Genomic DNA, 24110 nt, shown 5'->3' on the forward strand with positions numbered 1-24110 from the left:
GAAGCCCTGCTGCAGTGCTGAAGCTCAGAATTCGCTGCGACTCGACTCGACTCGACTCGAGAAGCCCTGCAAGGACGACTTCTCCCCTTGAGTTGGTGGGACCAATCACCTCCAGAGTAAGGAAGCTTGACATCCTCTTGAAGCTGGTTGCATTTCCACTGCAGTTGCTGCTGGAAACCGTAATATCAGGGAGAGGAACACCAGTTTGTGTGCGTTGCTTTTAAGTTGGCCAAGAGCTCCAGGACGATCATCCGGACTCCCGGATGAGCAGGACTGACCGAGCCTGAGCCCCCACAACAGAGTGCTGGAACCCAGATGCAAGGAAAGCCCATCTCAACAGCCAAGAGTCCACTGTGGTGCTATTTGCTGAGACGAATTACCACTGAACAGAAGTTGGTCCTTTTCTGTCGCCGACTGTCCCATTGCAGTGCAGGAGTCCTCCAGACGTCCTCCCCCTTGTCCCACGACTGAGGCCCAGGAACAAAGGATCTGCAGATCTGCCAGCTGGAACCGTTTTTCTTTTTAACCAAAGGTACTGTACAGTCTAAGAGAACTTACCTCTTGTTGTGTAACCTCACTTGTCCTCATCGGAGACATGTCTTGGTTGCTTCTGTAGAGTTGCTATCAGCTTCTTTACCTCACAAGCCTAATCAGCTTGTGGCCCTGCTTTGATTTCTTATTTTCTACAAAGACTTCTGAAACATTGTGCAAGACTTTTACTTAACTGCAAGAATTGCTTCAGCTCACCTAGACTTTTGCCCAATTGACTTTGGCCTGGACTGGCTCCCTGAATGACTCTTCTTCCCTCTGACATTGTGTTCCTTCCAGGAAGGGGTCAACTTACTTTGCATTGGGGGTTACCAAAAGCACTTACCTGCTTCAGAATATTTGTGAGATCTCTTGTTTTATTCTAATAACCTTTCTCTTTGACAAACTCCTAAGTATTGCTCTAAATGCAACAGTGATATATTAATGTCCACAGTGTCCTAACTATTTAAGTCACCGGAGGGTGTAGGAAGTGTCTGTGTGCCATCTATCATACTGCCCCTTCTAAAGAAGGCTTACTCAAACTGACTGTAAAATAAATTAATAATTGTTTAATCAAGAAACCTTGTGTGTAAGAGTTTATTTGAATACTTGTCACTGTGAATCTCTGTGTAACTCCCCTACAGCCCACATTGACCCATCTTGAGATAAGCCAGGCTGCTCAACATGCTACCAACCTGTGTAGTACATACTTATACTAAAGGTTTTGTTCCTATTGCCAGGAGGTCAGAGTTATTGTAGTGCACACAAAGGGTACTGCATACAATCTTGTCTAACAGACTGCATTGTCAAAGCATTTGCTTTCAACTCAGGAGGTTCTGTATTCAGCTAACAGCTTAACAGAGTCACGAATGGATAAAAGAGAAGTGCAGATACTCCTATCTAAGCCTTATCTACTTTTGAGAACTGTCAGTACTATCGCTGGTACAATGTGCCAGTATGGATCCATTAAAAGTATTGGAACCTTGCTTTGAAGTGTTTGGGCCTCATTACGAGTTCAGTGGTGCCGTAAAAAAGTGTTTGTAATTCTGTTGGCCCCCACTTTCTTTGGCAGCAACGGAATTCCCACCACTTTAACTCCACTGCCAAATTCCGAATTGGACCATCTGGAGGAATTATCTCAAGCTGATACTGGAAGTAAATCTTCCACTTTAGGGCCAAAAATCTTCAGATCTCAAACGTGGAATTACTGCTCGTGTTAAATCTGCCAAAATTCCTCAAGGGGTCCTACGAACTAAAGCAATGTAGCTTTATACCACCATCCCAGCACTTGTAATCCAATGGTAATGCCATTTTGGAGGTAAATCGGCAGATGTATTGCTAATTCATCCCAAACTTGTAACCAGGCCCTTAGTAGTGTTCCATGAATAGTATAGCACCCCCTGTTCAGAAGTGCGGGTACTTTCCCAATGAAAGGAATTGCAGCTCTGCTGAGAAGGCCTGTAACTATCCATCTTAAATATGTCAGTCTTGCTGAGAAGTGCCTGAACTGTCCCACTAAACATTTGGTAGGCTTGTTGGCGTAGTCCGTTCCCAGTACAATTATTGAAAAATCCGGGTAAAATGTGCCAGTACTGTCTCAATAAATTAGTGTGGCACAGCTTAGAAGAAATGTTTTAGTCTCAAGAAACGTATTACAACCTTTTAAAGAAGGATATGCACTGTGCCATTAATAGTATTGTAGCCTTGATCAGATGTTGAAGCATGGCTGTCCTGTTGCAAATTGCCAAAGCACTCTCTAAAAGCACGACAGAGCACTGTATCACTCTTGCCATTGAAATAACCGCATTGGCTCCAAGCCGTTTGCAAATTGACTTCAAAACTCTGTTTTATACATCATCATATTGGGGTATATGGTCCTGTTCACCTCAGACATAAATAAAAGAAATATTGGCCCACAAGGAGCCACAGATCAGCAAGTTCAATGAGATTCACTATCACTGTAAAAATAAAGACATTTGGTGATATAATTCTAACCACAGCAACTCCAACTCCAGAATCCAAGAGGCAGATAATCACCCCATTCAACAGAGCCTACAACCGGATGATTACTATGGATCTGCACCACTCCATCACCCACCACCCCTTGTGTCTATGAACTGCCAATCTCCAGATCTATCTGGCTAGCTTCTCCCCTTGCCCACCCTGTATCAGATGACTGATCTGGAATCTATCATGGACTGTAATTTACCAGCTACATGCTTCCTCTGCCTCTTCTCCCAGCTCATTTGCCCCCTCCTCTGGGGGTACAACAAAGCCCACAAACAACTGATCATTCTGTCTCAGTTTTGCTAATCTGGTACTATAGAAGCTCAATGCATGCCTAGGGTCGAGTCTGTGAATCCTTTCTTCTTCTTTTCCTGGGTGTGGCCGAGGATAAAAGGATGGTAAGGTTATTTTCTGAGTAATGTGAAATTCGGAAACCACCTTAGAGAGAAAGTTAGGCTTCACTTTCAATACCATTCTGTCTTTATGAAAAACAGTATGAGGAGGCTTGTAGGATAAAGCCTGTAGCTCACTCATCCTTCGGGCAGATGTTATAACCTCTAAGAAAACTTGAGCAAGGTGAGCAGTCTTAATGGGCAAGAATTAAGAGGCTCAAAAGGAGCACCCATTAGATAGTGTAAAACCAAATTGAGATCCCATAGTGGAACTTGAAAATGAGTTGGAGGATAGACATTAGTTAATCCTTTTAAGAAGTGGATTACCAGAGGAATCTTAAAATAGGAGACTTCCTCTGCAGTGAGCTTGAAGATGCATAGCGCTGCCAGATATCCTTTGATTGTTCCCATCTGGAGCCCCAGATTTTTCAAGTGTACAAGAAAAGATAACACCATCGGTGTATTGCATGAGAAAGAGTCAACATTGTTATCTCTACACCAACTGCAGAATTTATTCAAACGGCAGTGGTGTGAAGACTTGGTTGCTGGCCTTCTGGCCGAAAGCAAAGCCTCCACTACATCATTCCGGAGGTCCCAATCTTTGTATCTCAGCCTTTCAGAAATCATGTTTGAAGGCTGAGAGTCCTGTATCCGGATGGAGAACCCAACCCTCCTCTCTCTCTCGAGAAGGTCCTCTCTTTGTCGAAGACGAATTGGAGGGCAGACGGACATGTCCAGAAGATCCTGGTACCACGTTCTCCTGGCCCAGTCCGGGGTAATTAGGATCCTGGTTTTCCTAAACCTCCTGATTACATGAGGAATGACGAGGACTAGAGGAAATGCGTAAAGAAGTGGAAATTCCCAGTCCACCACGAACGTGTCTCCTAGAGCTCCTCTCGGGGAAAATTCCCTTGAGCAGTATCGTTCGCACTTCCTGTTGGCACTGGTCGCGAACAGATCCACTTGAGGGGTTCCCCAAAGGGTGAAGATCTCTTGAAGGACTTCCTAAGCTAGCTCCCACTCGTGGGAGACTGTGCCCTGCCTGCTCAGAGCGTCCGCTGTTGTGTTCTTCTCTCCGGCTAGTTGAACTGCGGATAGAGAGATTCCTTCTTGTATTGCCCAAAACCAGAGCTGCATTGCCTATCTGCACAGTGGTAGTGACTCTACACCTCCTCTCTTGTTGAGGGAGTACATGGCCCTGTGTTGTCCATCATTATCAGGACATTCTTTCCCTGTAAAGTGGGCAGAAAGGCCTTCAGCGCTAGTCTGATTGCCCTTAGCTCTAAAAAGTTGATATGTAGTTTGTACTTCGATGGAGACCAACGACCGCTGATGGTTATATCGTTGGTATGGGCCCCCCACCCCATGAGTGAGGCATCCGTCACTACTGTTATCTCCACCATGGTTGCCAAAACAGTTCTCCTTTCCAGATGTTTTCCCGACAGGCCCACCACTGAAGATCCAGTCCAACTCTGTTTGGAATTTGTAGGAGATCGGACATCCTTCCTGAGAATTGTGACCACTGAGTCCTGAGAGCCCACTGGAGAGATTTCATTCTCAGGCGAGCCTCTGGCACCAGAAAAATGCAGGATGCCATGAGGCTGAGCAACCATAGAAATTCGAAGGCTGGAAGATGCAGGGCATTTTGAAATTTTGTCACCATCTGCAGAATGTCTTGAGCCCTCCCCTCTGGTGGCGAGGCTTTTCCCAGGGATGCATCCAGGACTGCTCTGGTGAATTGGAGCCTTTGTGATGGTATCAAGTGGGACTTCTTGAAGTTGAGGGAGAAGTCTAGCTTGTGGAGGGAGTGGAAAGTATAGCTGAGATGATCTAGGGTTTGTTCTGGGGAACTGGCCCTGATCAGCCAATCGTCCAGGTAGGGGTAGACGTGAATCCCCCCCTCTCCTGAGACTCGCTACCACCACCACCATTAGCTTGGTGAAAGCCCTCGGGCAGAGGTTAGCCCAAGTGGCAGAACCCGAAACTGATGGTGAGAGTTGCCAACGACAAACTTCAAGGAATGTCTATGCTTGTGATGAACCGGCACATGAAAGTAAGCATCCTAAAGGTCCAATGAAACCATCCAATCCTGAAGCTGCAGGGCCTGAAGGATCTTAGAAAGGGTTACCATCTTGAACTTGTCCTTCCTGAGGTACTTGCTCAAGTCTCTTAAGTCCAAGATGGGTCGAATCCTCCATCCTTCTTTGAATTAGAAAATAAGGGGAGTACCAACCCTTGTTCGTCTCTGCCACAGTTACTGGTTTCATAGCACCTTTCTCTAGCAGGGTTAAAATCTCCTGCATAAGGAGCGGATCCGGAACCATCAAAGAGTTGTTCCCCGGTGGATGACTCTGAGGTTTTTGCAGGAAAGGTAGGCAGTAACCTTGGGCAACTGTTTGCAGTGCCCAAGCATCGGAAGCAATAGCCTGCCATTCTGTCAAATGCTGTGACAACCTGCCTCCTACTGCAGTTTTGTGATGGAAGACCTCAGAGAGGTTTTGAAGTGGCTGATGTAGTGCCTAAAGGTAAGGTAGCCCCTGCTGTTACGGTCTTAGTACCTCTACACTGTCCACCACAGGGGAATCGTCTTTGGCCTCTTTTAGCTGGCTGTCCTCTGCTTTTTGCGAATGCGGAATAATAGCAAAAGGACCTACCACTACAGAGTGCACCTGTGGGGCAGTTTGGAGTTTGCTGTACTGCAGCTCCACAGGATTTGGCCGCCGCCTTGGAGGTTTGCAGCTTCTCCAAACTTTCATCAGCTGTGTTCCCAAATAGATGTGTGCCATCAAAGGGCATATTGAGAAGTCTGGATTGAACGTCTGGGGCAAATCCTGACTTCTGCAACCACGAAAATCTGCGTAATAGCGTACTAGCCGCATGGTTCTGCTGATGCTGTCAACAGTTGAGACCGGTCTGGAGTGATTCACACATAGTATCCTTTCCATCCTTGATAATGTTCAAGAAACAATCTTGTTCCTCCACTTCGGGGATGTGGTCAGCTGCCATTGAAATACAGTCCCAAAGGGTTTAGGCAAACCTCACCAGCATACATCTAGCATTAGCAGATTTTACCGCCATACTACCATCCGAGAAAACTTTTTTGGCCATGGCGTCGTATTTTTGTCATCCCTATCTTGGGGGATTGTAGGCTAGGCATTTTGTTTGCCAGAAGCGGTAACAGCCTGAACGACGAGGCTTTCAGGTGTAGAATGCTTCAACAAGTATAGGGGGTCAGAGGCTGAAGCTCGGTATTTGGGTGTTAGCTTTTGTTTTTAAACAAAACATTTTATTAGGCATTTCATTTGCATTGACATCGACATCACATCAGTGCATTTACAACAATACGATTCACTACACAGGTTAGTTCAGAAGCAATTTATTTTGTGGGTATCAGTCTCGGGGTCCTATGCTGTCCAATTGTTGTGGAGGCCTTGGATGGTGAGTGCACCCCCCCCCCCAACAGTACTTTTTATTAAACATTTCAATAATAAAGTGCATGACAACAACCTAGCCTTTGCATATTTCCCCAATGGTATTGTACGAAATTACCGAATTTAAAAGTCTGACTAGACAAAAAGTCCTAAAAAACTATGTACCAAAAGTTCTAATTACTAAAAGTTCGACGTACCTTAAGGTAGGTAAAACATTTTTAAAAAAGACTGCCGGGGCTGCAGGGGTGACATCCGCAACACCCCGCTCACCATACTATACAGTATAGTGAGCAGGGGTTGCGGGAGACACCCATGCAGCACACCCGAGAAAAGAGAAAAAAAAAAAAGGGGGGGGGCTGCGTGGGTAACCCCCCGCTACACCCTGTTCACTATACTTTACAGTATACCCCTGCAGCTGCCCGAAAAAAAAAAGAAAAGGACCCTGCGGCGCCAGTTCCCGATCACGGAAGTGAAAGGGAACTGGCACCGCAGGGACACAAGGCGTCTTAAAAGGTAAGTAGGATTTGGTTATGTTGGGGGTGTGGGTGGGGGTGTGTTGAGGGTGTGGGTGGGGGTGTGTTGTGGGTGGGGGTGTAGGTATGTAGGGTTTTGAAATGTATGTTCGCATGGGAAATGTACAACAATTTTTTGGTGCATACATTTCTCATGCAAAATTTTCAGTCGCCGACTTCCGTGACCGAAAAATCACATAGATCCTCCCCAATTGTCACCCTGCTCCACAGCCATTTCTTTTTACAAGGAACAATAGGGGGGCTGGCCCCACAGATCTATCACGGGGGGAGGATGGGGTACAGATTTCGATCGCCTGCAGCTCTCTTCGCTAGCGTTACGCACCACCAACCCTGTAGGCATCTTGTTAGTGGGGGCTTTCGGGTGAGGCCTGGGTACTTTTCAGAGTAGTCCCTAAATGGTGCTCACGTGTTCAAGAAGGTGTTCAGATTCCCAGAGCGTATCACTGTTATCTTTTCTGCCACTGTTATTTTCCAGCATTTCGACCACCAAAACGGGGTCGAGGGGCCATCCGCGTCTTTCCATAATCGGGCCAGCGCAATTTTCGCCGCTAGCAGGAGGTGTGTGCATAGGCACGCCATCTGCCCTGCCAGTGGGAATGCCCCTCCTCCAGTTTCCCCCAGGAGAATTATTCTAAGGGTCCCAGGGGATTGTTAGACCTGTAATTGCTTTAATGTGGCCCATCATTTCCCCCAGTACCTTTCTGCTTTTGGGCAGGACCACAGGAGGTGGAACAGAGTACCCTTGTCTGCAGAGCCCCTCCAGCAGTTCGGAGGGATGTGCGAGTTGGCTCTATTTGGCTGATCTTATAGCCCCCTTCCTTATTCGTGATGCATTGGGTGCTTTTGTGCAGCCTGGCCCACATTTTCCCCCATTCTTCAACGTCTATTGCTCGGCCAAGGTCCCTCTCCCAATCCAGTATATACTTTTCTTTTCTGGAAGGGGTCTGTCCTGTCTAGGAGTTGGTAGAGTGCGGATATCTTCCCCTTTGGGTTTTCTGATAAAAGGGTGTGTTCTAACGCTGTCAAGTCTCTCGCCCCCCTTTTCCCTCACTGCCTTATGTGAGGTCCAATGCCGCAATTGGGCGTAATGGAACCTTTCTGTTTCTGCTACCCTGAATTTTTCTTTGCATTTTTCAAAGGTTATCAGGGAGCCGTCCTATAAAAAGTCTGATAGCTTTCGTAGTCCTCCCTCTTGCCATGCTGCGAAGCCATGTGGGGGGATTCCGGGTGTAAATTCCGGGTTATTCCAAAGCAGTGTGAGTGGACCTAGCGAGCTTTTACAGCCCCATTTTCGGGCCACTGCTTTCCAGTGTTCAATGTTGCTGTGAGGGGACCTAGTTTGTCCTGGGCTTTTATGGTCGGCAAGTGTGGGAGATCCGCTAGGGGGACTGGGCACCAAGCCTCCTCTATTTGTCTCCAAAGAGGCTGGTCTGATGAGCGTATCCATGCGAATTCATGAGAAAGTTGCGCTGCTAATGAGTATTTAGGCACATCTGGGACGCCCAGACCACCCAGAGCTCTGCCACGGAGCATACTTTTTCTTAGCTATTCTGGGTTTCTTACCCCCCAAGATACATTTTTGGATGTTTCTATGTAGAGTAAATAGCTCCTTTTCTGGGATATGGACCAGGAGTGCCACACATTGGTAGGGTAGCCTAGGAACCAGGTTCATTTTCACCGCAGTTATTCAGCCGAAACAGCAAATTTCTTGGCTTTGCCAATGCTCTAGGTCTCGCCTGAGCTCACCGAACAGCTGCAGGAAGTTTCTCTGATACATGCGGGCAGGTTCCCTGGGGATCTGAGCTCCCAAGTATCCGATCGCTGAGTCTGCCCAGGGGATCGGTAGTGCGGGACTCATGTCCGCCTTTTGTTTTTTTGTGAGGTTAGGTGCCATTGCTACAGATTTATCTAGGTTCACCCTGAACCCCGATACCCTACCGAATTCCTCGATTTCTTCCCAAAGTGGGCACAGGGAGGAGTTTGGTTTGGTCGTGGTTACCAGAACATCGTCCGCATGGAGCGCTTCCTAACTCCCTACCATGAGCCCCTTTCTCCCCGGGTTTTGCCGTATCCTATTCGCAAACGGCTCCATGGACAGGGCAAAGATCATAGGCGATAGGGGACAGCCCTGCCTTGTTCCCCTATAATGCGAATTATTTCAGACCTGTTGCCATTTACCCGCAGCTGCGTAGTAGGAATTTGGTAATTAGCCATTGCCCATTTGGTGAAGTTAGGAACAAAACCCCAATGCAGTAGGACTTTCTGAATATAGCCCCAGTCCACTAAGTCAAATGCCTTGTGGGCATACAATAACTAGCATTCCCTCCCCTGTCCAATTTGCACTTTCTATGAGGTCTATGGTGCGCCTAATATTATCATGCGCCACCCTCCCCGGGATAAATCCTGTTTGGTCTTGGGCTATAATGTCTGGGAGGTGTGTTTTTAGCCTGGCTGCTAATACTTTCGAATAGATTTTCCGATCATTATTCATTAAGGTTATTGGTCTGTATGAGACTGGTTGTTCGGGATCTTTTCCTGGCTTGTGAATGAGAATCGTCAGTGATTCTGCCATTGATTTAGTGATGGTTCTCGTTCTCAGAAAGGAGTCAAATAGGGTGGTTATTCGTGGAGCTAATATGTGTGAGTAAGTCTTGTAAAAGTTTGCGGTTAGCCCTTCCGGGCCCGGGGCCAAGTTTTTCAGTGATTTTATGGCTTCAACCATTTCTTCCTGAGGTCGGCTAGGGTGTTCAATAGCGCTTTATGTTGTTGGGCTTTACTGGTACGCAGGTAGCTGGGCAGTTTGTCGAGGGAAGTTGGTGGGCCTGTCATTATAGCTTCATGGTGATTCACCAGCACCTCCATCTTATCCCCCTCCCTGTATTGGGCCTGACCATTCGCATCTCTAAGGCAAGTTATGTTATTCCTAGTGTGCGTTTTTTCCAACTTGAATGCTAGTATTCGGTTTGCTTTATTGCTTTTACTATAGCAAAACTGTTTTGTGTAGGCCAGAGATTTCGCTGATCGATGCGCCCGATGCATATCCAGTGCTATTTTGGCTTTTCGCAATGCCCTTTCCTTGTCCAGTGGGATTGTAGATCTTTTTATAGTGAGGCCACCGTACCTTCAAGTTTGGACACTAGGATTTTCGAGACCCTTCGTTGTTCCGCCCCTCCTAATGAGCGTTCTCCTTACAACCGCTTTCATGGCATCCCAAACTCCGCCCACGGGTGTGTCCTCAGTTGTGTTTTCTAAAAAGTAGTTAGTTAGTGTTTCCTCCGTTTCTCTTTTTATACTTTCGTCTAGTAGCATGGCATCGCATAGCTTCCAGAACCTCACTGGGGGTTGGGGAGAGCCGTTTATACTTAGGTCAGCAGAGACTGGGGCATGGTCCGAGATTGCCCATGCGTGTATCTCCACCTTGTCCAAACATGGGTATATTGCGTCTGTGACTAACAAGAGGTCAATTCTTGAAAACCCCCTATGTGCATGAGAGTAGTGTGTATAATCGCTAACCCCCTTATTAGCCAACCTCCATGCATCAACTGTCCCCATTTTCCTAAATAGTTTTGCCAACGATTGTGCTTGTGTATAGTCCAATCTGGTAGGGGAAAGAGTTTTATCTGCTCGGGGGTGAGGGACCATATTGAAATCTCTGTTTATAATGAGGTACCCTTCCGAGAACTCCAGGATAATTGGGATAAGGTTCGCTAGGAACCTGTCTTGCGCGGTATTCAGGCAATAAACTACCGTCATTGTGATTGGTTGCTCTACTAGTAGCCCCTTCACCAAGAGGAATCCGCCCCCATGTCTCGCCTAACTGTAATTCTAGTTAAAGAGACCTTCTCGCTCAGTAAGATTGCCACCCCTCTCTTTTTCCGCCCCGAAGTGGCGAAGAACGTCTTTTTAAACCTTTTGAATCTGATCCGTTTTTCCTCATCCTGCAGCAGGTGAGTCTCCTGGAGAAATACTATATCTCCCGCTAGTTGATTGAGCTTGTGCTTCACTGACCTGCGTTTCCCCGGGCAATTTGAGGCCCTGGACATTCCATGTAAGGATTCTAATTTCCCTTTCATTACCCAACCCCATGAGTCTCCTTGATGGATGACGCTCTGCTAAGTGTTTTATCGCCCCTATTTGTGCACCCTGTGTGGTGTGGTTCTGGTATTATGTACTTGTGATGGCTGTGGATGTCATTGTGTTGTAACATTGCGTTACCTGAGGGAGAATAACTTCTTGTGCCTTCCTCCCCCTTGGTTTTACACACACCCTATCCCCCCTATTACGCCCAACCCTTGAATCTTGAGAAAAGAGATTCTCCTACCCAACAGGGCAACTGGAAGTGCTCCAACCATGACCACAAATGGCCAACCGGGCCCAACGCGACAACAGCAGGGCATAGTGTTAACTTGCCTTCACAGAAAAGTGTGGAACTACTAATTGGCTTTAATTTGTTGTGATCTAACCTAGACGTTCGGGGGAGCCTTTGCACCTCCCCGGCCACCCTTCATTCTCCTACTTGTCCCCCCTAAATAGGCTAGCGATGAATTTCTGATGATGTCCCACCCCCTCTGCCCCTCTTAATGGTCAAGGACCCCAAGGGTCATTAACTAACTTTGTCTGCATTCAGAGTTCTGTGGCTGTTCAGTCTGGGGGGGCTTTCTTCAGGGGGACCACGGATCCTGCACCTTCTGTTCACCCTATTCCATGTTGCTGATCCTTGCTTTTTGGCAGGATCTCGTGTGGTCGCCTCCGCTTCAGATTACTCACTTGCTCCCCCGACGCCTATGAATTTTTAGGCTTCTTTTAGGGAGTGGAGCTGTTGCTGTGCGCCCTCCCAGGTGAATTTTACCGATGTTGGAAAGCCCCAACGATATGGAATCTTTCTTTCATGCAGCCATTCAGTCAGTGGCTTGAGGGTTTTCCTGGTTGTCCAGATATTGATATAAGAGGATATTGGAATCTCTGAAGGAAATTTGTTGCATTGACCTGGCTTCTCTCATGATTTCTTCTTTTACCCAAAAGAAGTGGACCTTGGCGGTGATGTGGCCGACTGCTGTGGGATTGTTCTGTGCACCCCGTCAATTTCCAGTGGAGACTCATCAGGGAGTATTATAAATAATAATAATAATTTGGCATTTATATAGCGCTATAAACCCTCAGGTATCTGAGCGCTGCTTATTATTACCCACGGTGTGTGGTGCTCATTTATCTACCTCGGAAGGATGAAAGGCTGAGTTTGGCCCCGACGGGATTCGAACCTGTGTTAGCAGGCTGTGCACAGATGTCAAAGCGAGCGCTCTACTCGCTGTGCCACTGGACCGGCTTATGATAAACCTGAATAGGTCCACTACATAGCCTTCTAGTTCTGAGTCTGAGACCAACAACAGGATCCCCCTGGAGGCGGATGTTGTTCCACCTTGACCTATTTTCTGCGTCTTCCTGCTTTGCCTCGAGCGCATTGCACCGTGCTTCCAGGGCCGTCAGTCTGTCTTGTCCTTTCTCCCATTCGAAGGTTTGATCACATAAGGCGCTTTCCACATCTGCTGTATGACTTTCCACTGCCTCCACCCTTTTATCGAGGGAGTTGATCTTCTTCATCACTTCTTCTGTGCCCTTTTTTGCCATGCCTCGATGACGAGGAATGATGGTTCCACTTCGAGAACGAGAATGTTTAGGTCTTTTATGACGAGGAGACGAAGGCCTCGACTCGTCAGATGACTTTTGCTTAGACAGGGTAACAGATTGTTTAGGCCTACCTCTCTACAACTTTCCTCTGTGCTCCCGCAAGGACTTGGCGGTCATCATTGTCGCACTCCGAGCACGGATGCTCTGCCCCTAGACACCAGAGGCACACCCCCTGCGAGTCCGCCATGGAAGATTTTGCCCCACAGTCTCAGCATTTCTTTAAACCGGGGAGTAGACAGAGCTGATGAGGAAGCCATTTCGTCGAAAAATCAAAGATATTCTCTCAAGAAAACTTGAAGAAATTCGAAGATCACATGGAACGAAGCGTTATGTTACCGAAGCACGGAGAAATGGAACTGAGCAACGGGTGCTGCGCAAGCTACTTATAGGAGTGATGACGTCGACGTCAGGACGGAAGCCTCTGAGCGACACCGACTCGACCAGTTATCGACGCACAGTGCCCTCTACTGAAAAAGAAATTCCGAAGCAGGAAACTGGATAATAGAAATATCAAAGATAAGGAAGGAGGAGGACACAATCCATTCGAAAGACCTGTTTTTGGTGGGCTCTGTCTGAAGAGGCCCTTCAGAAGAATTGGAAGGAGGAGAAGACAGAATGGGAACATCTGACTTCATGAAAACTGATCGTCCAGATCATCCATAAACTGGTGGGAGCGCACTGTTTATAGATTTATTTTAGAACAGGAGACATGTTGCTGAGTAGAAAAGGACTACCCATATGTGAAACCTTCAATGAATTAGATGATTCTGCCAAGAGGAACAGGAGCTGAAAGCAAGCTAAATAGATGACAGACTGTGTAGTTCTATTAAAAAAATAGCACTAGATTGATTCTTGATCTTCTCTTCAGAGTAAGGTGTAATTCTAATTGATTATCCTCTGTGATCTATTTTGTAATCCTCGTATTGTAATCCTCTACACGTGTTTCACCACTATTGTTGATGTGGCTCATCAGTAGGAGATTTAAGATACTGCTACAGTTTAAATAGCTCTGCTGTTTGTAGGTTCTTCTGGTTGTATCCACAGGTGTTCCTGGTCAGAAATACTGATAAATCTTGGAAATCCCCTTGTCAGGTGATGACCTGTTAAGTAGAAGATAGAAAACTGGATTTGAATTCTCCTGCACTATTCTGCACATACGCCGATGCTGTTGGGAAATTGTGTAAGCTGGTGCAGAAATTTGACTCTGTTTTCTACCAAAAATAGATTTTTACCATTGGCGTTTATGACACAGTTTAAGGGACACAGTTTAAGGGACCAACCAGCGACAGCTTTGCTACCTACAATATTTTGTGTGGTTTTTCGTGCCACAGGTTTGCATTATGTTTGCAATGAGCTGTTAAGACACTGTGTAATTAGCTGGCAGCAGAATATGCTTACTGCTTAAAGCTGACTTTCACAGTGTTATGTATGAGGTGCGGGGCGTAGTGCGCTGTGGAATTTTTGGTGCTTATAGAATTCTCCCTACAACAGAGGTCGGAGAAGAACAGTAGTAAGCAAGAGTGCATGATACTGGCATGATGTGTAGAGTCAGGCAGAATTCATGCGCACATAAACAGGAGAGATTGGGGTTAGGGGGATAGTTTATAGTAAAATGATGAGAAACTAACAGGTATTTCTTATTCATTTTTAAACAGGTATCAAAATCTGAAGAGAAGGTGAACCTGTGTTTTTTTATGTTATCTAGTAATCCTTCCCCGTTGTGCTAGCTTGGACCCAGTAGTTGTGAAATAACCTAGGGAGGGAGCACTATGAGGGAGACTGTGGGGTTCAGCAGCTTCGTACGGTACAGGCCTTAGCCTCTTCAATATTGTGTGGTACTTTATTCTAACTTCATGTTGCTTATACAAAGTGCACATATTTTCTAGTAAATGTTTCTGTGCAGTGTCTTCCCATGTGTAATATATATGGCCTAACTGTACATAGTTGCCAGCTAATCCCCACCTAAGAGTTATAACTGCTCTGCTACATTACCAACTGAGAGTGTTTTGGTTTAACTTGGTGGACACTCTGTTTTCCCCCTTATTAGAGATTTCTTCACACCCGCCACCTGACAGATGTAGGAAAATCTTTCTAAAAGTCAGTATGTAATGTCCCATTATTATGCTCGCAATTTCTCCCTTCACCACCAGGTTCATGCTTCATCCACATTTCAATTGACCATCATTGTAGAGCACCCACAACAGGAATGTTGTTGTGGCTTCAAACACAGTGTTTTTGTGAAAGCATCACAAAACAAAACACATGGGTGAATGAGCAGCTTTTAAGCATAAAATGCTGCTTACAAAGCATATAATTGTATCTGCATAATGCATGAGATTACCCTAAGTTTGACATGCGTCCTCTTCCTGAGCCACTTCTCCCTCGGTTTCGAAGGGCTGAACACAGACACCTCTTTTCCCACAAGCTCCAGAATACTTGAACTCTCGTGTCTCATTACCTAAGAGAAGGGAGCAAGTACAAAGTGTTAGAGCTGCGATATTTCAAGAATTGGCAATTACAACATTTCACTGTATTGAAATCACAATTGTTTTGTAAGGCAGAAGGCATTTCTTGTGCGGTACCTTTAGAACAGGGTAAAAAAAATTGAATCCAAGCAATATGCTGCACATGCAACAGTGCACACGCTGCCCCCCACAATGATAAGACTTCAGCAGCTTTGGCTGCTGGAAAGCACAACAGTTCCCCACCCACCTCAGAATTGTGGTGCTGGAAACTGGACGGGAGAATGTCGGGTGTCCACACTACTTTTCTCCTGAGTTCAGGGCCAAAGTTGTAGGGGCAGCATCTGCACCAGAGTCACTGCAAGGATTTGTAAGACGTGTGTCACTTTCTGGCTTACGAAAGTCTCCTTGAACATTCAGTAAACAAGAAAGGTGGTGGTGCCGTCTGGGAAATGCTTTTCCTATAAAGGTAAAATGTGTGCAGTAGAAGTTAATGAACTCTTATAGGTGGCGTAGATGCCAACCAGAGGTTTGCCAAGTGAATTCTCTGGCAGTGCCTGCTCTACGTTACTGACAGTTGCTAAGGTTGCTGTCAAGTCATAAATCAGGCACTAGCAAACGTCGAGGATCTGATGACAGGCTTGCAAATTATTTGTTTTAACAGAATATGGTGATTTTAAAAAAAGTGTTCGTCCCCTATGGAAAAACCCGATTCTACTTTTGCATGCACATAAGAATCGGGCCAAAAAAAGGGGATGCATGTATGTGATTTGAATTGTTTTTTAACTTGTATAGCGCACATCACGTGGAACCATGCAGAGTCTGCATCTAGGTGCAGATGATAAAAGTAGTTGAACAGGGAGCTAAGACACATCAGAGGCATTATTCAAAAAAGTATGATGTAAGCCTTTTCCTAAAGATACTGAGAGAATCGATTTTTGCGTAGATCAGTTAGCAACATATCCCAGGTCCACTTCCTACAGAGGAGAAAAATCCATCTCCCCAAGAGACAGACCTTGATGATGGAACCACCAAGAGGCATTGACCCAGAGATCCAAGTGACGGATTTGGGTGATAGATTTGTGATCTTTGAAGAAAGACAGGTGGGAGCCAGGTCATGAATGCATTTAAAAACCAGGCATAGGGTCTTAAACAGGACCGTCTGCTGCACCGTGAGCCAGGGGAGGCTCCTACAAAACTGGGAAACAGACGATTTCAATTAGCCTAACAGCTGAATTCTGGGCAATTTGTAGTGTCTGTATTTGGTTGTCATGGTTACCCATATACATCCAATCCAGCATCCAATTATTTATTTTGTCTGCACAAGATAACACTCGGTCAATTGCTTCCACTGGTTGTTTTAGCCAGACGTAGATTTGTGTATCGTCGGCATAGGAATCATATTGCAGATCAAATTGACAGAAACTGCTCAATAATGGACGCATTTAAACATTAAATACTAGTTGGCACAAAGAAGAACCCTGGGGCACACCACACTTGGCCGGTAAGGAGTCAGACAAGTGCGGATCCAGCTTAACTAGCTGGGATCAGTCAGTTAAGAAGGAGGTAACCCATTTCAGGGAGTCGTCAGACACCCTAGCCACCGTAGACAGTCTGGAAATAAGGATGTCAAAGTTGACCATGTTGCAGGCTGCTGACAAGCCGAGCGTGACCAGCATGCTAATGTCACCCTCGTCGGCAACCCTCAAAATATCGTCTGGCCTGTCTTGGCCTGAATCCAGATTGGTACACATCCAGGATATCATGCTTTTCTTAAGAAGCCCTGGAGTTGCATCAACCACAAACGTATCATACAAATCCTCAGGGACACGTTTCATTTTTCTGCCTTCACCTGAAAATGGATACTATCCTTCTTGACTGGTAGGAAATCCAAGGTTTGCTTCAGTGTGCTACCTAAGACCCCATTCTTTCCACCTGTGGGGTGCCTCAGGGCGCATGTATGTCCCCCATACTGTTCAAAGTATACATCCTCTCTCTTTGCAGCATCCTGAAAAAGTCAGGAGCCTTCTGCACCAATTACGCTGATGGCACACAGCTGGTGCTGGAGCTCTAGGGGGATTATGCCAAGGATAGTCTACTCCTCCAAAATATCTATTCTCAAATAGACACTTGGATAGTGGACAATTGGATGTGTATCAACAAGGGTAAGGCCGAGCTTCTTATCTTTGGCTCACTCCAAGCCAGGACTAAACTCCCTAACTGCTATCAGTCATTCTCCACCCAGGACTGTTGCATTTCAGTTAGGGAAAAAGTCAAAACACTTGGTGTACAAACTGATTGTCCACTGAGTGCCGAAGCTCATGTGAATTTAGTGACCAAAACTGCTCTTACCACCGTAGGCTTCCCAGAAACATTTGTCCTCATCTTAACAAAGAAAATTCAGCCACTATTGCTAGAGCTACTATTCGGTCAGGAATAGACTACTGTAATACGCTCCTATTTGGCGCGGATAAAAAAAAAGCATCCACCGCCTAAAAGTCATCCAAAATAATACAGTCCATCCAGAGGATGGAACACATTTCAAACCACGGACGGGAACTGCACTGGCTACCGGTAATGGCTAGTTGACAGTTTAAGGCAGCAACTCTGCTTCACAAGTGTCTGTATGGGAAGGCACCCAGCTACCTGAAGTCAACGGTCACTTGATATGCACTGCTACCCTCACTGAGATCTACTAACACCAATCTTGTTTCCCGCCACCTCTTTAAGAAATCAAAGGGACTAGGCAGATCATTTGCCAACTCCCCGTCCAGGATTTGGAATGATCTACCGTCAACTTTGTGATCAGTGTCCGACTTCACTTCCTTTAAGAAATTGCTGAAAACTGTTCTCTTTACTTAGAACCACCTTAGAGACCTGTATTTTTCAGCACTGTCCTGTACTCTCTCTTTGTTGTCTTTGTGTCTGTGTGCGCCCTGATGCCTGCGGGCTCCAGCGCATTATAAACAAATAAATAAAATAAAAAATAAATAGTGACCATTTTTTTCGAGAATCTTTGCAAGCCACAGAAAGCCTACAATTGTGCGGTAATTTGGGAGCACTTTGTGGTCTAAAGTGGATTTTTATGATAGTGGTGTGATGTATGATTTTGTTTAGGTCCACCGGCACAGATCCCTGGGCTAGCGAGGCATTTACCACAGATAGAATAGTCCCACTCAGTGCTGACACATGTTGTCTGGCCAGGTGTGCTGGGATAGGGTCATAGCTGAAATTGGTCTGCTTGAGTTTGCCAATAAGACCAGAAACTATCTCTAGATTAACAGCAGAGAAGGCAAACCGGCGTAGAGTTGATTCTGCTACTGATGTTATCTCCATATTTGGTGTGGTGGCCTGTTGGTCAACTGGCTGGGAGTCAATATTTGTCCGGATTGAATGTATTTTATCCAGAATAAAAGCATTGAATTAATTCGCCAGATTAAGTGACATAGGAAGACTGGGGATAGTACACTTGGGGGAGGCAACATTCCTTACGGTTGCAAATACTGGTTTGGGTCTATTTTCAGCAAGGTTGATCTGCTCCTAAAACATAACGATTTGGTTGAAATTATTCCTTTTTTTCCAGCGCTGACTTTGCCTCCTGACGGCCATTAACGTCTATAGTCTTTAACCAAACTGTTTCTTTTTTTCGAAAGTCTTTCTTGAGTGTTTTTAGTGAGTCGTTATACCTTTGATTATTTTTGTTTCTTGGTTTTTCAGAACATTTCAGAGGGGCAACAGAATCACAGTTTCTTTGTAAACGTAACATGTAAGTCTGGCAAAATTCAGCACATTTTGAGTCAGAAGGCAAGGTGGTCAGATCATTTAGTAGGTGAACACTAGTAATGAGATCAAGCTTTTCTTTTACTGTGTAGGAGTTGTGCATTTGTACTCAAGACTTTCCCGGGTGATGCATGGAATGCTGGGATAGTAAAAGTTACCACAACATGTTCTGACCAAGAGATAGGGATATTTTCCTGATGGAGCAAAATTCTACCCCTAAATATCACAGGATCTAGACAGTGGCCGCCTATTTGTGTTACAGATTCAGTCAGGAGCTGAAGATTATGGGACTGTAAAATGTCTTTCAGATGGATACAATCCAGGTCGTCAGGCTTATAACACCAAATATAAATGCCACCCAATATAATCATATTTCAGTGGCATAACACTTCCATGCCGAGGTATGCATCCAGACCATTCAGAAAGGAGCCAGCAGCAGCAGCGGGTCTGTAGCAAAGAATCAACTGGCATGATTCATTCATTATGTCAGTTTAGAAGCAGGCTTTGGTTTCTCCCTACCCTATCCTTTTAAATTACCCATTGCTTGCATATACCTTTGCCTCATCGAATCCTGTAATGTGTGTTCTAGTATCTAAGATGCTCATGACCAAATAAGTGCACTCTGTCATGTCTCACGCACTAAACTCACCATTCGGATAAAGTGGCCCCCCTGTTAAAAATAAGTTTGCACCAAGCAAATTAAAGTTCAATTCTTTTCTGGACTGCTCACAATTAAATAGTGACTTTACTCAGATGAACCCACAAACGTTGCATCAATTGGCGATAGTTCACGTGACTGTTCGGGCAATAGTGGATGTGGCAGCCACAACAGATGAGGTGAACGCTGTACAACCGAAAGCTGTTTTAATACAAGCAGTGATTTTTTCTCATTCTGAAAATCTTTCACATTTAATATCAGATCCTGAAGATTTTGACACAATTAGTATCGCTGAGATAACCTCAAGTAGCAGATTCTTCCCACTTATTCAGGCACCTAAGAGTCCCCAGATTTAACCTTCAGAGATTAGGGGGTACCAGCTTCCCCATCCTACCCCGAAACATTGGAACTACCCACCTACAGACCTTAGAGTAGAACCTTCCTTCTCTTGCTTCAGAAAGAAAGTAAAAAAACTGGCTTCTCACTCAGGAGTTGCCATAACGCTGTCTTAACTGCCCCTTTCGGCTACTACTGTATATAACTCATTTGTATATTATGCTGACATTCCACATGTCCTGTACATATTGTATATGTAATTACCTTACCTATTTGTATTTCTGTGTACACCCTTTGCAACTGTTTGAATGTATCTGTAACCTTGTCTCATGCTGAATGTGCCTAGATACCTGAGGGTTTGTTGCGCTATATAAATGAATAAGCTAAACTAAACTAAACTAACCTTGTAATGCTGCCGCAGGGAACGTTGGGAAGAAAATAAGGAAACTCACTGTACTGGCAATTCGGATGAGATAATCCATGTAAACCCTGAAAAGGTGAGCCTTTCTGGTAGCAGTGCTGTTTGTTTGGCAGAAGTTCTATATCATCTACTATCCTTGAAGTTGTTCAGATACATGAAAAAAGACTGGCTTTGCTTTTAGATGAGATTTTGATGTAGCATGTAGATACTTGTTCTAATTGTATCAATTACTAAAACGTGCGGAAGGGAATATGATCTCTTCAGGAGGAGGTTACATTACTTAAATCCTTTATTGTATGGTTGGGTGATCCTAGAAGGGTCAGTGTACCTATAACTGAGAGAAAGGTCTTTGAATGCTTTCAACCACCTGAATCGATTAGCATACAATGCTTGACATCATTCTAAGATCTTGTGGGTGGCACAAAATCTCAGTCTGGTTTCAATTTGTCTCCTCTGCTGAAACCAACTGCAACAGCCAAAAAGATATATACTTCTTCCCTTCAAGATGCTATGCTGTTTGAAAGCCATTCAGCAGAGTAACCTGCCCCCTCACCAGTTACATACAAGAGACAAGAACTGACCACTCCTCCCGCAATAACCATTTTCAAAATCAGTAAGTTCCCTGTGACAATGTTGCCTGCCTGGCTCTGCGGACAGTTTGAGCGATGTTTTGGACTGGGTGCCTCCCCTAGCAAGTGAATGATGGGCCAGGAGGCAAAATGAGGGCATCCCCAGTGCACATTCCCTCTGTACTGGCAGTTTGGGGGGTTAGTCACAGTTGTTACACCACATCCCTTCCCTGAGTTAGCCCAACTAATATCCGGCAACTTCTCCAACCCAATCTCATTGGGCAACTGATCCCTCACCCTAAAAACTCTGCAGAGATGCTAAGTGAAGCCCATGCCTGGCATGGGAACAAAGTGGATGCACTTTGCACAGGTTCTGAGACTTCAAAGACCCATTCAGGTTCACATGCCCACAGACATTGGGTTGAATGCTGACACTATGGGGAACATGGAGAAACGCAATTTACAAATTATGCTAGCCTCCTACCCCATGCCCCACAACATGAATTCACCCGCTGAAACCTCTCCGGGCTTGTCTCAGGCACAGATACCTCTTCCTGACTCACCACCCACATTTAGAGTTTCCATAATTGCCTCCAGGGCTGGCTGCCTCCCTCAACCTCATTCTGACCCATTGAAAATTAAGGGCAACAGCCAATCTGAGCCCTTATCCAATTACCAGTGAAAGGTGCAGCACGTCAATGGAAGTCACACTCACTAAGAAGCGGTAGAGCTTTATATAAGCCAGACAGCCCAGTCTGGCAGTGTGGGTTGCAGGCGGCTTCAATTTGGTCATGACTGAAAAGAGGAAAAAGACCAGGAGGCTACAGGAGTGAAGGAGGCAGGAGAGGAGGCAGTTGAGGAGAGCAGGATGAGGTGGTCAGAGCTGACATCGTGGCGAGGAGGCAAAAGATACATTCTGGAGTGGAGAGGATAGAGAAGGTAACAACAGAAGAGGAAAGGAGGGAGAAGGTAAAATCATAACTAGGTTGGAAGGAGGGATAAGAGCAAAGGAAGCAAGAGGGACTATCTGTAATAGAGTGGAAGGACATGGTAACAGAAGATGAAATTATAATTATAATTGTTATTTTATAATATCAACGAGTGGTTTCTAAGCGCAGGATCAGGGTTCAAACCTGTGTTACGCAGTGCTGTCAAGACAAACGGGTATGGATTGGAAGGAGGTGATAACAACAGAAGGTGAAAAGGGGGACGTGGTAAAACCTGGATTGGATTCGAAAGAGGTGAAAAAAGAAGAGTAAAGGTGGGAGCAGGAACAATCAGGCACGGACTGAAAGGAGCGGCTTTAAACAGAAGATGAAAGGAGAGAGGAGGTAAACCTGCAGTGGATTTGAAGAGGAAGAAAACTGTATAAGTGGAAAGGAAGCAGGTGGTAATACCCAGGGTGGAGAGGAAGAAGTCAGTTAGGGCAAGAGAGAGAAGGATGGAGTCAGAAACATCAGAGGAAAGTTCGCATAAGGAGGCTGTGGCAGTTCAGTTGGTAGGGCCGGAAGCTAAGGCTTAGAAAGAAGAGGGTCAGATGGTGGTGACAGGATTCCCAAACAAAAAAGAAGGGAAAGCACCAGAGTACTGGAGTCAGGCAGACCCAGTACAAAACAACATGGGAGAGTGGTACAGAGATTGTGAGAAGTAAGTAGGCAAAGGATACCAAGGAGCAAGAAAGACTGAGGATGAGCAAGGCCTATCCAGCCTGAGTAGGAAGGTTCACCGGGCCAGGTCGGCCCTAGGCAAGCCCAGTTGGTGGGGGGAAGAATGAGATGGGTACAGGGAGAGTAGGGTCATTATAGAGAGTAGAAAGGTCAAATCTGTAAGGAGTGGTCACCCTCCTCGAGGGCCCCTTCCTTGCTCTTCCTGCCAGCTATGACCAACAACCAGGCCACTTTCGAATTTTGTGAACTGCAGTGCTGGAGTAGACCAGGGTTACAGAATCCCAGAAAGCCTGCACCTAGAGCCAGCCAAAGAAGAGTGTTTGGGAACCCTGTCGGCCCGCAAGGCCAGGGAAGGAGAAGGTGGTGCTACCTCACTGGAACCTTGAAACAGGAGGTTTCAAGAACCAAGTGAGCTTGCCCAGTGCAGAGAGAGCTAGAGAAACCTCCAGGGAGCTCTATGGACCGGGACTTAGACACCAGGGCTGAGGAAGCCTGGTATCCGCACATGGCAGCAAACACGGTTAACATGGAGTGGACCATCCTGACTCTTTTGGTGTTCCTATTACATTTCTTTTTGCCTGGGACGTTCCCAGTTACTTTTTTGGTAGCCCACTGTACATAATACCTGATAAACTGGTAAACGTAATATGTGGTCTTTGTGTCCTTCTTGGTCCCCTTTGTTCCCTACGTGATAGCCCTAAAAAGGAAAGATTGCATTATAGTTCACATTCCTCCTATAGAACCCTAACATTTCATTCAGAGATCTAGGTACATTTTTATTTTTACAGGGAGTTGCAAATCAATCCAGTATAGCCTTAGCAGGGAAATTGCGATTTAATGAGCAGGAGCTCAAATTACCTAGTACCCAGCGCAACACAAATCTAACTTGCGCATAAAATTCCAACACTACATTTGTGTCCATGATGTATGTTCCATTCTGCTTTAAATGTCATTTAGAGGTGCCCTTTATTCACCTTTATTCATATTAAAACATACAATATCACATATGTAGGTGTGTATTTGCCAGTTGGCCTGGGGAGTCAAATGTAGCACCTGGTAACTGTTGGTTTCAAGCTAACCAGGCTCACCAAAGCTAGAAGCAGGAGCTAAATAGATCCCAGAAATATGCAACCCTGCCTTAGTCACAACAACAGTGGGAGTAGTATGGTCCCTGGGAGTGTCATCATGCCCGGCTCAACTATTACCCCCCTCATGGTGATGTTTGGAGCCCCCATCAACGGTATTGGGTTTTCATTCCTCCTAGATGAAGCTGCCAAGTCTACTGATTTGAGAATCCTTTGATGGAACATCGCTGGCCTTGCAACCAATCTGACGATAAGGGCTGGCATATTTTTGACAAAAGGCAGACATGATTCACCTATGAGACATGGGCATTAATATCAACCTACATAGAAGGCTACTCACATTTGAATATTCTGGCCACCGAGGGGGATGAGGATGACTGAGCGGGGGGTTTTGGTTTGGCTTATGTAGCAATAAATTCCAAAATACCTGAAATTAAGGTTGGATCACTGGATTTATTAGTGCTGATATTTTGCTGTCTTAATGCTTTTGTTCAACTTTTAGACAACATATGTGGGCCCTCATCGTATAGGCAAAGGGAAATCTTGTGTGAATATC

At 45.5% G+C, this 24110-nt stretch overlaps 1 protein-coding gene across 12 annotated transcripts in view; it reads right to left on the bottom strand.

The window, feature by feature from the left end:
- Positions 1-24110, bottom strand: part of PITPNM2 (phosphatidylinositol transfer protein membrane associated 2) — a 1944277-nt gene that overhangs the window by 166887 nt on the left and 1753280 nt on the right. For all 12 annotated transcript variants that reach the window (XM_069619654.1, XM_069619653.1, XM_069619649.1 and 9 more), the window contains one exon: positions 14918-15034. In XM_069619654.1, the coding sequence (XP_069475755.1) occupies positions 14918-15034 (117 nt within the window). The remainder of the gene's footprint in view (positions 1-14917; positions 15035-24110) is intronic.

This window comes from Ambystoma mexicanum, chromosome 10, assembly GCF_040938575.1.
Source record: "Ambystoma mexicanum isolate Mex_15411 chromosome 10, UKY_AmexF1_1, whole genome shotgun sequence".
Classification (NCBI taxonomy): domain Eukaryota; kingdom Metazoa; phylum Chordata; class Amphibia; order Caudata; family Ambystomatidae; genus Ambystoma; species Ambystoma mexicanum.